Raw genomic sequence first — 16,940 nt, 5'->3', positions numbered from 1 at the left:
GATCTTTTCTCTCACTGCTTTGTCACAAATATCTAAACATTTCTTTTTCCATTTTTTGACCTTTTCTCCACCCTCTCTCCTCCCCTTTCACCCACCTCCATCCCCTGATGCTCAGCAGTAAGTACCGGCCTTCATCGGAGCAGCACAATGATAATTTCTCGCTGTCCACCATCGCTGAGGGCTCCCACCCAAATGTAAGGAAACTGTGCGACACCCCTCCTAACGTCCCTCATGCCCGTGCATTGGCTTACTATGATAACATTATCTGTCAGGTAACGTGGTTCTCGCCTCTCTCATCCCTTTTTCTGCATCTCCCCTCCAAATCCTGCCCGGGCCCCTCAACTCCCCTCCAAATGCATGGGCATGAGCATTCTCTGATACTTTGCGGTGTGAAACTCTAAAAGAGGGGGATGGTCAGGGTCAAAGTGCGAGGATGGATGGTGGGAGTGTTTCAAATGAAGCAAGACATCCAAATCAAAGGGGATAACTTCACAAATCCTCTTTTGTGTATGTTTTCTTCAGCTCTGTTCTTTCTTTTTGTAAATTACAAGCAAGGCTTGTATTTTTTTATTGGAAGGAACAGACAAAGAGATTGAAAAACACTCACAAATGTGTTAAACAACATCACATAGAAAAACCAAACCTAGATTTTATACCCAAAAAGCTTGCTTAGATATGTTTAACGCCTCTTATAAGCAAAGGAAAGAACTCAAATATTTAAATATACACCAACTTACAAATACTCTCATTCAGTGCAATACTACAGGAGCTATTCTACTTTACAAAAGTGTTTAAATTCTTAAAACTACAAGTGACCAGAGGGGACATAAGAGGCAAAAGAATCATATTTAATGAGATCTGAATCCGAAATCTACTTTTGCAATCAGAAATGGAGGAAGCAGATGAGTAGAAACACAATCAAGAAAAGATAGCTATACAAAACTGCACTTAATAACCTCTTTCTGCAGCACCTACTGGTGCGTGGAAGCCAGCATCTGCAGTTTTGTTTACGTGAAACAAGTTTCTCATTAACCAACACAAATGTTTAGTATATTTAAAAGAAATGCAGGTCACAAAATCAGTGATAGGTTTTAAGCTACAGTTGAATTAGAAGTTAACTCTCAGTAGGTTATTCATGGACCGTAAACAAGGAAACAAATATCCAAAGGGTTCCTGAGTCCTTGCAGCTTGTAGCCATGGCAACAGGGGCTGTTAACCCCTCTAGTTTCATTACGTTAATTGATTTAGCGTCCTGGTTTATTGCATATTGATCCTATTTTAAAAGAAGCAACACAAAACCTTGTTTTTTCAAGCATTACAAACAGAGGATTAGTCAAAAATTAAATTCAAACTCCAGGCATTTCCCTACCCATCACACTTACTCAGCCTGTTTTGGCTGAATAACATCCACAATGCTAAAAATCCCTGTAGGTGAAGTAGGGCATAAACACAGTCGAGGTTAGAAGTTAAATTCCTCCTGAAACCTACCAGTCTGAACATTTATGGACTGTCATTGCAATGCAGCTGCCAACCAAGTGGCTCTGGCTTCGACTCGGCCATTTTAAGAAAACTCCTCGCCGTGACCCCTCCTCATCCTGTCTCTTTCTAACCTGCTCTCTCTGATCACCTCATGCATCGGTATGTCATAGCTTGCCTGTTCTGTATCTAATATGCATCACTCAGTGGCCATGTCAGCTTCCGCAGCTCTGCTTTGCTGTCTGTCTATGTTTTTGTACTTTTAACAAAAGGTATGCTTGAATTGTTTATCCTGAAAGTGGGTGGGGGGAAGTGGGAGGGATGGTTTTGACTTGTCAAAAATGGTTTATTCTTGATTTCTGGGTGGGATGTCACAACCAGGTAAGCAAACAGAGTACGGGATATTTGTGACAAATGGTGGTGGTTATCAGGATAAACATCTGAGATGCAACTTCTATCTATTGCCTGCAGGTGGCAGTATAGAGCTGACAGGAGCCTAACTAACTGAAGCATGGGTAGCTCGTAGCGCTAACACTAACGTTGTAGCAGCATGGGTAGCTGTAGTGCTACAACTGAGACAGTTTTTTTTTTTTTTTTAATTCTTAATCATTTTAAAAATGTGGTACCACCCTCTAACAACTCCATCAGCTTCTTTCAAGCTGCAGTATGCAGTCATTGAACTTGTGAATCTAATTTGTTTTGTTCCGTAGTTTGACGTTTAGCTTCTTTCGGGGCAAATGTGTCTCATCCATTCACTTTAACCATCAATTAAATGACATTTTCATTAAAGCCCAAAACACAAGAAAAAAAATCCATCATCACTTGCTAACATCATCTCAGAAATGCCACCTAACTCAACACAATGTACACATCAAACCCGATAAACCCCTTTAGTACACTGGATTGAATAGCATTTGTGAAATCATTTGTTAGGTAAATTGGTTGATTTAGTCGTAGATTCCCATGAATTGTGGATGTATGCAGGGCTGAAGGAGCATTTGGCCAATGCAGCACATATTTCTGTTCACGCCAAAAGTAGAAATCCTTCCAATGAAGCGTGATGAAAGAACCTGCAAATATGGATGTTAATAGCACAGCTCAAGATGTTTCAAAACTCGCTTGACAGGAGATTGATTGAATCTGATCAAATGCATTTTTGGTATGGTCCAGATGTGACACCTTCTGTCCATGAATTTAACGTAAAACAAATATTACAGAAATATTTCCAACTGCTATTCAACCCAGATTTATTTTATGAGTTTTCCATCCAAAACTCATCTGTGCATTTAGTTGTCTCCAAACCAGAAACCAGACCAACTTTCCCTAAATAAACCCCAAATACACCTTCCAGTAAAGCCGTTAACCTCAGTTCCCCTCCAAACTAACACCCCTGTGTCTTTTCCACGATGGTTGAGAACCTCACCAGGAATATCCAAACCTGTATGTGCTGTGGGGATGCAGACTAACAGTCAGCCAGCACCAGTGAGTCTGTGTTTGAACAGTCTCTATCCAGCTGGGAATATCAGCTGACATGTGAAAGGAAGTCCAGTTACTCCCACTATTGGTCTCTGTCTCCAATGCTCCATCTTTCTCTGTCGATCTTATTTCTGTCTCTTCCTGCCTCTTCTAGTCTCTGATCTGTCGTTTCTGCTCTTCCCTCTTTCTGTCCACTTCATGCTCCCTTATTCTCTGTCTATTCCTGTCTGTCTCTCTCTCTGAGGATGCTTTGTATGGTTTTTGAGGAGTATAACCCTTTGCCCCATCCCCCTCCCCTCAGAAAACCATGAGCAGATACACCTGGGAGTGTAAGACCAAAGAGGAGTCCGACTGTGAGGTAAGACCAAATTCCAAATGTCAGATAGTCCAAGACCCCCTCTCCCCCTCCCAAGCAGCTCTGTCATTGTTACTGTGGCCCTGTCAGTCACCCCTCTCAATTATCAGTGGATCAATCCGAACCTCACTCCCAGAAAACCAAAAATATGTCATCTAAAATGTCAGGAAGACATGACGTAGGACAGCTGAATACATACAGTCCTATGTAGTTAGATCTAAATTTCAGCACATTCATAAAGTTTTGAGCGACAGGCGAGAATGCAAACAAAGACCCAAAGTTATTTAATCACTAGGAAAATACACATTGATTCATTTTACTATGTGTCAGATTCAGCCAAGGGGTTCATTTTCATCCATAGTCAGTGAACAAATGTATCCTTGAAGAGAACAAGCTTTTAAGCCTGAAGCAGATAAAACAGCAACTATACGATAATGTTGTGTAGTTAAAGTTTGTTCAGAATGTCTTTCATCCTAACGCAAAGTAAGGGCTTACCATGGTAAGTGTTTGGACTCCTTTGGAATAAATAAGTAGAATTTAAATAAATGCTTTTATGATTGAACACCAATTAGGTTAATTGTCAAATTTGAATATTAGTGATGAGGGACTAAAAATCACAGCTCATGAAAATGGTTGATGTCATTTGTAGATATGGTGAAGCTATGGATTATACTGAGATGCTGAGCATTAGCAGAAGCATTCGTCTGCTTCTTGTCAACCTTTATGCAGTTGAAAGACAACATTTCATGGATATCCCTTTATAAAAGTATACATTTTTCTTTTCTTTTTGTCTTTGAAATTCAGAGCCATTTAAATCAATGGACACATTGAGACATGGAGACTGTGCAAACCTTCCAAAATCTCTTATAAATAAACATTTTTAATAGAATAAATTAATTTGTGCTCAATCAAAGAAGGTATGATCAATGGGTTGAAATACTTTTCAGTTATTTTCTTTTTGAATGCGCATGTTATTGTTTCCTTGGCATTTAAGGGGAAATAAATTCATAAAGATTAGTACTGGCGGTTGGCCATTAGCCAAATTTTTATCTTTAACGCCAACATCGTTATTGGCCCAGAAGTTCACAGTCTGTGCATCCTTAGTTGTGAGATTTAGTTGAACCTTTTTTGGTTGCAATCTGTTATTTATATTTTCATTAGTTTAATATTTGTAAAATACAGTCAGACATAAAAGCTGAACATCAATGATGATTTTTGTAAAGAAAGTAAAAAACAACAAAATGTGGAGACACAAGGTTTTCTCCCAACAAAGATGATTTTTTTTCTTCCCAAACACTGATAAATAAAGCTTTATCTGCATTATAGAACTTGTATTTGGCCAGTCAAGGATCACGATCCGTTTCTGCACTTCAAGGTTTCTGAGCTCCTGTTGTTTGTTTGGCCCAAAGGTGATTTTATTATTTACCTGAAGATAATATTTAGAGGTCATGGTTTAACCAGCGTTTTCCAAAGCAGCTGATTGCGCTGATTTCAAACCATTTTACAAACATACAAATGATAAAACTCAGGAGTTATTAAAGGAGGCACATTTATGCTGAACTGAAACTAAATTACATGTAAACTCAGTTTAAGTGTGCATTTGTAATTCACCATGATCCACCCACCTAATGCGCCCCCCCCAAAAAAAAAACAAAAAAACAAACAAAAACAAAAAAAACCAACATATTTACAGTTCATGTGAATTCCTGCAAAGATAAAATTATTCAAAATGCGGGAAATTGCCCTTTAAAACATATTAAAGATGCAGAACCTGGGGCTAAAAAACTAAACCTAATCAGAAACAGACATAAAAACAACTTCAGTCCTGCAGCAGGAAGCTCTTGACCTCGTCACATGTCCAGACAGACGAGGTACCACACACACACACACACACACACACACACACTTAAACACGCTTTAATGCTGCAAGCAAGCCCTTCAGAGAAAGAATAATTTACTGAGGTAGTAAACCACATATAAACTAGATCAAGAAAAACAACAGACATCTTACAATCAACACACTCACAAACACAGGCCAATTATTTCTGAGCAGTGACACAAGCAGCGGTTGTTTCCTGCAGTAACCCAAAGCTTTGTGTTTCATTCACGGTGGAAGATTGAACCCACTTGTCCTCAATCTTTCCCTTCACAGTAATTCAGCCGAGTACAGCCACATGCTTTCCTCTGCAGCAAACAGGGGAATGGAATTGTTTTCTGTCAATACTAAATAAATTCAACACGGAAAATGAATTGACCAGGCAGAGCTGGCTGTAATTTTTAAGAGGATTTAATTTCCATTGACTGAATTGGCTCTCAGTGTCTTATCACAGCTGAGCTGACCTGTAAGCTTCCAGTGTAACTGAAGATTTCCAGAGACTAGACAGTCTTTCAAATGAATATGTCAGTTCCACAGTTATTGTATTAAGAGTCACATTGATATTTCCCGGTCTTGCTGATGGAGGGGTTCATAGATGGGCCATAAAATATAGAAAACCCAACAATGAACAGAACGGTACAGTAAATACAAAGAGCTACATGTCCAGGTTGTGTCAAGTGGCTGTCAGACTATGCTGTTCCTTTCTATGCCAGTCACACAGCCACAAGTCCCTTTAAAATTCAATGAAGGTCTGCAGTTTCCTAATATTAACTATGAGAGGCAAACATAAGCATGTGTGCTTGTATGGTGGCAGGAAATATACACAAGTATGCACATATCCACTCACCAATACAAATATTTTGATTTAAAGTGTGCCAAAGCATTTACCACTAATGCTAACACTGAGCAAACATTGGGGTTAATCCGCATCAGGAAAAGAGCTGAACGTTAATACTCATCCAGATACAGCCAATACCCGCACCATGATCTAAATTGGTAGCTCCAATCCTCAAATTTAGGGCTGCAGTGCTGTTCCTGCATGACAGAATGAAGTCAAATAAAGATTTTTAAAGAATCTAGTAACTTTTACACAGCTTGCCAGGTCAAAATAAGCTGTTTTTGTAAATCAAGAATGAATCTATTCTGATTTATTTTAAGACGAGGCAGCTGTGTCTCGAGTATTAAACATCGCTTGAATGTGACACAATGTCATATCCAGAGTGACGAAGGTACTGAATGAAATCAGTGCCGCTACCAACAGATGCCAAACTAACATCTGCTGCCTATTTGTGCGACTTCAGTACCGGTCCGCGAGACATTCCAAACCGGGCCGTGATTTAAATTTAAAAAAAAGACATGGAAATCGGGAATTCTTTAATTTCATTCGCTAGATTCTATACTTGGAAACTGCATAGATTGCATTATAGAAGGCCGATTGTGCACGTTTATTTTTTTCAATGATGACTGTCTGTCTGTCATCATATCCTAATTATCCTAATTTGTAAAGGCATCTGCTAAATGTAATGTCTGTTGAACGTAAAGTACAAAAAAAAAAAAAGTAACCCCCCCCCGACCGGGCTGCAGGAACAAATTGCAGAACCAAACCGGTCCTTGGTGCTGAAAAGGTTGGAGACCCCTGACCTAATGGAACAAGACAGTTTATTATGATATATCGTACATGCATGGGAGAAACCGATTTTCTCCTGTGGTGGTTGCAGTGCCAAGGAAAAAAATGTTTAGTAATGTTTGCGACCCTACCAAAAAAAGCCAAGAAGATAGAATGAAGATATCCTAAAATCCAAATCTGATCACTTACAAACAACGGTGCAGATGATGCTCATTGAGTGAAAATCAATTTTACTGACAACTGATAACCCTGTAAACTAAAAAATAGATGCTTTAGCAGTTGCTTTTGTCTTAAAGCAAAGTGTTATTTATTTTAACTAATGATAATTTTAGTTTTCAGTTCCAGTAATTTTAACGCTAAAACCTAACCATGTTGTGTATATCCTTGAATCGAACAGCAAGAGAAAACAAAAGTAAAGAAAGGTGAAGCACCACTTCCCTTTCTTTCTCCTAATGTGGACTGATTTGACTCTTAAACTTCTATTGTGTAACATTCAAGCAGGATAGCTGCAGAAATTGAATATGATATTGAAAATTATGATTTAATTCATGTAAAATAGCATAAAAATAAATATCTTTTAACCTTTAAATGGGTACTTTAAGTTTAAAGACACAGTTGCCATGTTGCACCATCTTGTTAATACAGCAGCCCAAAAGAGGCTAAGCAAACACCTACTGCAGAATGGGCCTTGAATGTTTTTGCTGTCCATATCTAATTGATTACAGTTTGAGCCGCTAGATATCACAACATCCATTACTGGAACTTTAAAATGTCAGATCCAGATCATATATTAAAAGACGATGTTTTGTGACAATTTCTCAAATTGTCCTGGAATTGTGTTATTTCACTTGAGCGAAATTTACATCCGGTCTAAATTAAACCCGAAGCCTTCATTTCAACATACTCACAAATGTCCTTTGAAGTGGTTTAGTGGATGTAATACTTAATATGTCACATTCTAACGTTTACTAAATAGTGCTAAAGCAATTTCATTCAGTCAAGAGCAAAAAGCACTGGAAAATTTGAAGAAATGTAACTGGTAATCGTGCTGGACAAAAAGTTGAGGGATTTCAAGAAGGGGTTAGAATTCATCCTGAGAAGGAGACAATAGACTTTCCATCATCCATCCATTCATCCATCCGTCTTCTATACCCGTTTAATCCAATTCAGGTTACGGGGGTAACTGGAACCTATCCCAGCTGTCATTGGACGAGAGGCAGGGTACACCCTGGATAGGTCACCGAAGAATCTGCTTTTTATATTATTAATGCCACAATGCTCCAAAGAAAAAGTAACAAAAAAATTTATTCTGATCAAATCGTTCCAGAAAGTGTATTCACAATTATTTGAAGGATGAAATAATCAAATAAAACTGTAGCTTTTGAAAATTAGAGAAGACTGAAATGTTGAGAGGGTGGGTTTGTCCCAGAATTCTGAAAGCTTAAAGAAAGTCCACAGTGATTGTGTCTATATGATAATGTTAACATGAAAATAAATTCCTAATGCTTTGACATCTTTTACATCTGGAAACCAAATTATAATCCAACACTTTAGAAAAGGACGCCAGGAACTCTCCATGTGCCTCCATCATCTTCATCATCATCAGAACCCTGTATATCTCTGTTCCTACACCCCTAAATTACTCCCACACAAAAGTCTTCGTGGCTCTGTGCTCCCACCCACTGCCCACACCCCTCCACCCATGCACAACGGCAATGAAATCCAACAAACACAAACATTTTCCAGTTTCATGCTGACGGGAGGACAGAGGGCCCATATCCTGTAACCATGGAAGTGACATACCCACACGTCCTGCCTGAAGTTACTATCTAGGCCAACAGCCATCGGGTAAATCCTCTCACTGCTCTTCCTCTCTAAAAGTGCCATTGACTTCAAATGCAAACATTCAATTAGGGAGTGTTTGCAAATGGCACAGTCCTCAGGGTCTTGAATTTGATGCGTATGTGTCTGTGTGTGTGAATGAGTGCAGCTATATCTCACCAAACTCTGCTTGTGTGTGTGTGTGCGTGACTGTGTGTGTGTGTGTGTGAATGAGTGCAGCTATATCTCACCAAACTCTGCTTGTGTGTGTGTGTGCGTGACTGCGTGTGTGTGTGTGTGTGTGTGTGTGTGTGTGTGTGTGTGTGTGTGTGTGTGTGTGTATGGGTTGGCTCTCTCCAGAGTAGTTGTGATTGTGACAAAGAGGCGCAGACTGATGCCCCAGGATGCCTCGGTGCAGCCGAGTCGATTATGCCATGCAAAATTAATGGGGATAAGAGGCTTGAAATCAGAGCTAAAATGGACTCTGCAATCAATTTTTCCCCTCTGACCTTAATTAAATGCGGATGAATTAAGCTAAAACCTCTCAAACCAAATGTTTTTTCCTCCAGCAACTGCTTGGGTATGTATGAAGGTGGTACACACAGATAATCAGCCAAGGTGGATCATTTCCTTCTTTTGATTCAGGAACAAAGAAAGGATGACGGAGACAGGAGGAGTTCTGCATGAGCGATTATTACAGGCTATGGGGTGCATTCTAAGGGACTTGCATGTAGATGTGCATGTGCTGTCTGGGTTGCCTGAGGGGGAAAGGGGAGGGAGGGTTGTTGTCGCTCATGTAGCTCACCTCAGTGTCTCCTCACCCAAACACAACATGTCAGCCGAGCATGATGATCTTCAAACAGTGACGCATTTTGACCACTGAAATGGCTGCTCCTGGAGCCGGTGTTGCTCTAATAGCAGAATTTTGATTTTCATGAACATTTAGCTCCATTATTGCAGTATTTAAAGGATTGTGCAGATGTATTTATGCAAGGTTTAATCAATTTAATACACATAGAATGCATTGTGCATCAACAAAAACACTTCTCTTTAGCCACTGATGATAAGCATGAATTATTATGCTCAAAAAGTAACAAACACTGCGTTTATGCATTGCTTATAAATGCTAGATTCTGAAGGTTGAAGTAAAGTGTTATTTCTGATGCATTTCATGTTTTCATTGGTTTCCATTCACTTCTGTACAATTTGTTAAATATTTTTGCCAACTCTTTAAACTTGATTGCAAAACTGATAACAGCAAAAATTATCTTACACATCATGTCTTTTTCACGGCAAGCTATTTGATTTGTTGGGCCAGAAACATAACAGGTGTTACAATTAGCATCAGCAACAGTAATTATGCTTTATTTATTCCACTAAGCTGCGGCAGCCTCTACATACTGATTTAAATGTTGTGCAGGTGTGAATGGAAGTCAGTGGCTACCTCGAAAGATGAAAAGATCTCAAATACAAACACATCCGTGTGGTCCTTTAAAGCACAATGATGGAACATGAAAATCTGTTTCGACGCATGAAACTCAATTAATTGCATTAATCCTTTCAAAAAGCGGATCAAACCAAATATCATCTTTGCTTTTTTCAAACCTTCCAGCAGAAAAAAAATGCTGGATGATTCTGCGTGAGTCTGATAACATTCAGTGACAGAATATTTAGTTCTATGTCCAGTTCTAATGTTTGAAAAATTTGCTTTTCCGCAGTATGACTGGTGTACAGATGATTGGTGTAATGCTTGACCAAAGCAAGCAATAAACTGTAGTTTGTATGAACCATCAAAAACCCATGAAGATATAACTATAGCCAATGTTATAAAACATAAAATAGCATTAAAAGTAAAATATATCAGTTAAAACTGTCTTGTTATATTTGTGTATGCATACTTTACTTCCTATTTAACTCCCTGCAGTTTAGCAGTGTTATTTTCCAAGTAGTGACACCTACTGTTTATGATGAAGACTGCAGTGAGTCCATTGGATGTTTCAAGTGCTTGTGCGAATGCAGCTGTGTGGATTTAACAATTCACTTGTGCATTGAACAATGCAGCGAGCATCATCGCAGCTTTATCCTCCGTTTTGTTACAGAAAGGTTTCAAACATCTCTAAATTAGGCATGAATTCTCAGTTGCAGAATCATTTAATGTTTAAGACCTGGTTTCACTTGTTTTTGGTCAAAGCAAAGATGAATGTTGTCTTAGAGGGAACTGACTCCTGGTTGTATACAGAGGGTGTAAAATAACTCTGAAGCTTAATTTTCCTGCTAATTAGGAAGATCAGAGTTGCAGCTGAACATGAACATTATGTTGCGGTGGTTCTAATTGTGCTTTATACCCCCTACCCTTCCACCTCCAAACCTTCTTGGGTAGGATGATCCTAATTCCCAGAACAAGCTGGAGGACCCGGTGAAGGCTCCACCAAAGGAGGACGACTCCCTCAACATCCACAACTCTCTGACCCCCAAACATGAGAACCACAAGGTCCTGGGCGAGGAGAACTCCTCGGAGGTAAACTCATTGCAGAACAACATGATGTGAAACGAAACAAAACGTAAAACAACCCCAGCAACCTGACAACACGACACAGAAAACAAGGTGCGCCGGCAATGGGAGTCGGCAAACCCCTCCCTGCTTTCTCTTCTTCCACTGCCGAGTGCGCCTAACCGGTCAGCCATCCAACCAACCAGCCTGCCAACGTACCAGCCAACCAACACAATCTCCAACTGTCTCTGATGCGGCAACACTGCCACGAGCGGCCCTGGTTCGCTGCTAAAAAATGTACACCACCACCTCCGCCGTCACTGCCCCAGCTGAAAGTAACCCCGCCCTTCCTGTCCCACCCTGCAGCCTCCTTATAACACCCTCTTACATCCAGCCCTGGCCCTGTTTCGCAGCCCTGCCCCTCCTCGTTGCTGTCACTCGACTCTCCCTTTTCTTTCTTACTTGCACACACACACACACACACACACGCAGACAGGAGAAGCATACACATACTGTGAAAAGATGAAGACAAAATCACGCTTAAATGTATACACACGTACACCTCCCCCTTCCCTGCCTGCATTGGTGTATTTTGTAAAAAGAAAGAAATCATACAGAAGTTTAAAACATACGTAAAACGTCATTGTAAAAAAAAAAAGGAAACACAGTAAAGCTACTGAGAGGTTTTGATGTTTGTCTGACTAATCCAGTGAGTATGTATAAATATTGGAAAAAAAAATTGCTTGGATTGATTTAAAAGAAGCAACACAATGTGTCTTGGTTTTCATTGATGTGATTTCTAATCCTTTGATGTACTTGTTTGTTGTTTTTTTTTGTACTTTTTTGGGACTTCGAACAGAGAATAAACAATCGAGATTCAGACAGTTGTTGAAATAAACCTTTTTAACATGACCTCTCTGGATCCTGTGTTTTCCTCTGTGTCGTCTCCCCTTTTCTCCCCTGAACTCTGCGCTCTCTGCATGGCTTTGAATGCAGCTTCTTCAGTCCTTGTCCTTCTGCTCTTCCTTGCCTAAACAAACACTGTCCGGTTGAGGTACTTTTTGATCCCCTAATCACTACACCTACAGTTGAAAGTTCCGTTCTACAATCATATTACAACTAAAAGCTTCATTTTTCCCTTTTTACTTCCTCTAGCTTATCAGAAAACATTTTCACATGTCAATTATATTAAACTACATTACATTTAAAAGGTATTTCACAAGAAATATAAACACAATTTCTTCTTTTTCTAAAGCTTTTAAACAATATACAGTACTCAGCTGATGCTTGAGCCAGCCCTCATTTCTTTATATATTGCCAGGAAAACAGGAAACGGATACAGGGATTTACTGAGACATTTGCAAACAATAATTCAATTCAGTTTATTTATATAGCAGAAAATCACAACAAAAGTAATCTCCAGGCACTTCAATGATACTGTGCAATTCAAGCCAATTAGAGTCCAATTCATTGTGATCATAATCCAATCAAATCCAATTAAGTAAATTCAAAATTAGTCAAATTCATACATACAAAGTCAATTCAACAACAATTTCCTTGCTAAGAAAACCAACAGATTGCACCGAAACTTCTCTTCAGTCGAGTCTCCTGTCCTTAGTGTGCACGAGGCGACTGTGGAGAGAAACAGCTCCCCTTTAACAGGAAGAAACTTCTGGCAGAACCAGACTCAGGAAGGGTGGCCATCCGCCTCGACCAGCTGGGGTTTCAGAGGACAGAAAAGAGGTGACAATAAACACCATAAACCCAGTCAAAGGATACACAGGGAGCCAATGAAGAGAAGCTAAAACTGGAGAAATATGACCTCTCCTGTTAGTTCTCATCAGAACCCTGGCTGCAGCATTTTGGATCAGCTGAAGGCTTTTCAGAGAATATGTGGGACAGCCCAATGATAAAAAATTACAGTAGTCCAATCTTGAAGTAACAAATGCATGGAGCAGTTTTTCTGCATCACTCTGAGACAAGATATTCCTGATTTTGGCAATATTACCATGGTGAAAGTGGGAAGTTATAGAAACCTGTTTTATATGTGCATCAAAGGACAGATTCTGGTAAAAAAATAACTTCAAGGTTATGAAGTTATGAGCACTGTAGTGCTTGAAGCCAAGGAAATACCATCTGGAGTTTTGTCTAAAGCACTCAGACACAGAACCCTGTGGAGCTCCATAGCTTACTCTGGTGTGCGAGGAAGATTCTTCGTTTACAAAAACAAACTGGAATCTATCAGATAAATATGACTGAAACCAGCCTAATACAATTCCTTTAATCCCAATAACATGTTGAAGCCTTTGTAATAGAATATGGTGATTGATCGTATCAAATGCAGCACTGAGATCCAACAGGACAAGCACAGACATACGAGTTTTGCACTGTATTGGATCCCATTCACAGTCGGCTCAGTTATCATGGAGATGACTGAACTGGTATTTCAAAATTACTTTGGGAACAACTAAACTACAGATTATTATCATGGATGTTTTTTTCAGGTTTAAATATCTTAATTAAACTCAACGTATTATTAGAAGATTTTTGTTGAGGTACAATAGTAGGTTGCATATCAGGACAGAACTCCAGGATTATTGTCTGTCTACGATGCCATGTTGATTAAAAATGTGCCAGAAAATGTGCATCATAAACACCACATAACTCATATGGATAAGTCAAACCCTTTAAAATCTATTCTAAGATCTATAACATCAGTTTTCTACCAGCATATTCCTCATCAGAATATATAAAACTTAATTTTGTTATAGAATAATTGTACCCGCTACTAAAAATGTGGGATTAAATTTGTTGTAAAATAAAATAAAAATCATTAGAAAAATTAAAAAAAAATAGCCAAAATCTAATAAAGATTGTTCTACTTTATTCTGGAAAACTTTGTTCAAGGATCAAAATGAAAATAAAGTTGATGTGACTGTGAAGTTTTCTATTTCAAAGGGCTCTACTGTTAAAAAAATATATATATTTATATAAATATATCCTCACAGCATATAAATCATGACAGCAAACACCAGGAACAAGTCTGCTGCTTCTGCATGTTTCCTGCCTCTAGAGATGCTTACCCTGTTTTCAGCTGGACACATATGCTGACATGTTCACACTCAATGACACAATAAATGACATTTTTGGAGGCACATGCTGTGCTTTAATAGAATGAGATGAATACATTCGCTGTAGACCCTTTCTTTGAAGTTTAATGGTTAAAAAAAAGGGGGAAAAAAGAGGCTTTATCTACACTACTTTCCAGTCCAAACAAAAATGTATTTGTCGTTGATATGTTTTCATGGCTTCGATGTATTAGAGACACAGATTAGATAATTGCTTTTTTTTTTCCCACTCGGACATAAAGGAAAAATCTCTCGAATGCCCACACAAAGCTGCAGTATATGAACACCTCCCACTCGTATTCGAGGGGAACTTTTTGTTTCATTCAGGAGGCTGAACAAGCACAATAGAGTGAGCACACACAAACATATTCACATTTACTTTCATATTTGTACAAAACGTCCTCCAGCTTTTCATGCACACACACACACACACACACACACACATACATTTGCACTTTTTTGCCTATGCAGTCTCTCTTCTTAACATTTTTGCTCATCTCAGTGATCACAATTCATGTCTCAAGTCTGTCAATTCACGTTTTATGTCAGGAGTACTGATATGACTGAAGGTAAAATCAAATGAGATTAAGATCATACACACAAAATTTGTCCTCTGCTGTTGGCACCTGTTGAACAGCCACATGCACAGGGTCACACTCATAGAGTATGGAAGATGCCACTGGTAGGCAGCCATTCACAGCACCCAGGGAGCATAGGGGTACAGTGGCTTGCTCATGGGCATATCAGCCATGACAAGGAGGTGGGCTGACACCCCTCAAATGTCCCTCCAGCTGTCAGTTTCACCAATTTTTGAGTGGCGAGAATGGCAATTGAACCGCCAACCTTCTGGTTATTGGACGACCGACTCTAACCACTGAGCCACAGCCGCCCATAGCAAGAAAGTAAAAGTTAAATCTCAAATAATTTGAGACAAGATCAAGAATCAAGTTGTCCTACAACGGAAATACAATTCATGTCTGTTTGAGCAAGGTATCAGATAAGCCTAAAGTAATTCAGAATTAGTCCTAGACAAGAATTAAGTCCAGTTTTAAGTCATTCTGGTCAAGTACATGTTCAGTCAGAACCTTTCGTAAGTGAACAAGTTCAAGCAAAGTCAGGTAATTTGAAAAGGGTTTGAAAGTCGCTCAACAGGATTCATCATTAGAGACAAATTTATGGAATCTCTCAAGGTGATGGACAAAAGATCAAGTAAGACTTTAAAATATTACAAAAGATATCTCAAGTCAAAAGTAAAGTTTCAAGTCTAAGTGATTCAAGACTTATCTCAGGTTTACAGAAGAATGTTACAAAGATTCAAGTGATCTCAGGTTATACATTTTCAAGGTAAGCTTTTTGTTTGTTATAGACAAGTCTAAGTCAGAATTCCTCATAAGGTCAAGTAAAGTTAAATAATTTGAGAAGAGTCTGAAAGTCACCCCTCTCTTAGATCTTACATAAGACTTCAGCTCATACAGTATGTCTAAAAGTTTCAGTGTGTAACATTTAGGGCAAGCTTTCTGCAGAAATGCAATATCTATAATTGCTTTTGTTGGTATGGAATTGTGTTAAAATGAGAAATATTGAGGTTTTACAACCACAGAACAAGTCATTTACATCTAAAGAAGCCTTGCTACTCCACCATGTCAGAGTAGCCTCTCGCTTTGACCTGTGGGAAGGAGAAGTTTGACTATCCTACCCCATCCACATCCAAGTCGTTCATCATGTTACATTAGGAGCAGCTCGCTAACCCCTAACTCTGCAGCCCAACCCTGGGGCAGCTGATTGCTCAGCAAGTCGTTCAACCCCTGAGTCCACATGTCAAGACACATTGCTTCCAATTTATTCATCAGATTGTACAGAAAAAGTGCTGAATGCTGAATATAGGACGCAATATCAATTCATATTTGAAGAGGCACTGTACTACTATCAAGGGGAATGAGAAACATGTAAACCTCTTTGTAGAATTTATACAAGATTAAAGAGGCACAACATAAGTTTGGATGTGGGCAAAGTTGGATGATTCAACCTTGGGTTGCAGCTAGACATGCTTTGCAACGTTAGCCTGTTCTCACTCCAGCAGCATTATACATTGCCATTTTGTCAGGACCCCAGGTGTAACTTGCCAACGATGAAGGAAGAATTCACCATCAGCTTTTAACCCGTCATTACCCAACATGCTGCATTATGAACATCATGAAGTGTTTTTTACACCTTATCAAAACCTATCCTTCACCTAACCAAGTACTTTTTGTTCCTAAACTTAGCCACAAAGTTTCTTGCCTAAATCTTAACTAGCAAATGAGTGAGTAGTGAGATGCCAACTTAAGTGAAACTGAACGTAAACAGCACATAAATGAACAAGGACCAGCGTACCAGTATATGTGGACCTCGATGAATGTTCATAAGTGTACACACCATAATGACATTTGCTGTTAGCATCTAATATTACCACAATGTGTGTCCGGAGCCAAGGGACAAGGAACAACTTAGACACTACAGCATTATTTGATACCCTGGAAATAAAAAAAGGTTTGCCATGTTGTACCACCATCTTTATACAGTAGGCCCAAAGGGTTGAATCGAACACTGGCTCCAGAGTCGCCGGCCATACGTGTTTTTCCAGAAACATTTGCCCAATATGCTTTAAAGAGCAGGGTGAGGTGAAGGGTACTCAGTTGGTTGCAATCTAC

At 39.2% G+C, this 16,940-nt stretch overlaps 2 protein-coding genes across 15 annotated transcripts in view; one reads left to right on the top strand and one right to left on the bottom strand.

Annotated features, from left to right (window-relative positions):
• The window catches only part of cspg5a (chondroitin sulfate proteoglycan 5a), a 63,735-nt gene extending 51,701 nt beyond the window's left edge, over positions 1-12,034 (top strand). Inside the window, exons 4-7 of one of the 14 annotated variants that reach the window (XM_075466174.1) lie at positions 116-194; positions 3,254-3,310; positions 8,557-8,658; positions 11,012-11,101. In XM_075466174.1, the coding sequence (XP_075322289.1) occupies positions 116-194; positions 3,254-3,310; positions 8,557-8,643 (223 nt within the window). In that variant the 3' untranslated portion in view covers positions 8,644-8,658; positions 11,012-11,101. Of the gene's footprint in view, positions 1-115; positions 273-3,253; positions 3,311-8,556; positions 8,659-11,011 lie in introns of those variants that run through there. The other 13 variants (XM_075466175.1, XM_075466170.1, XM_075466164.1 and 10 more) reach the window with 13 other exon arrangements.
• The window catches only part of LOC142380376 (fucolectin-like), a 173,546-nt gene that overhangs the window by 103,447 nt on the left and 53,159 nt on the right, over positions 1-16,940 (bottom strand). The window lies entirely within an intron of this gene.

This window comes from Odontesthes bonariensis, chromosome 5 (assembly GCF_027942865.1).
Source record: "Odontesthes bonariensis isolate fOdoBon6 chromosome 5, fOdoBon6.hap1, whole genome shotgun sequence".
NCBI classification, from domain to species: Eukaryota; Metazoa; Chordata; class Actinopteri; order Atheriniformes; family Atherinopsidae; genus Odontesthes; species Odontesthes bonariensis.
This window is presented reverse-complemented; position numbering and strand designations above follow the sequence as displayed.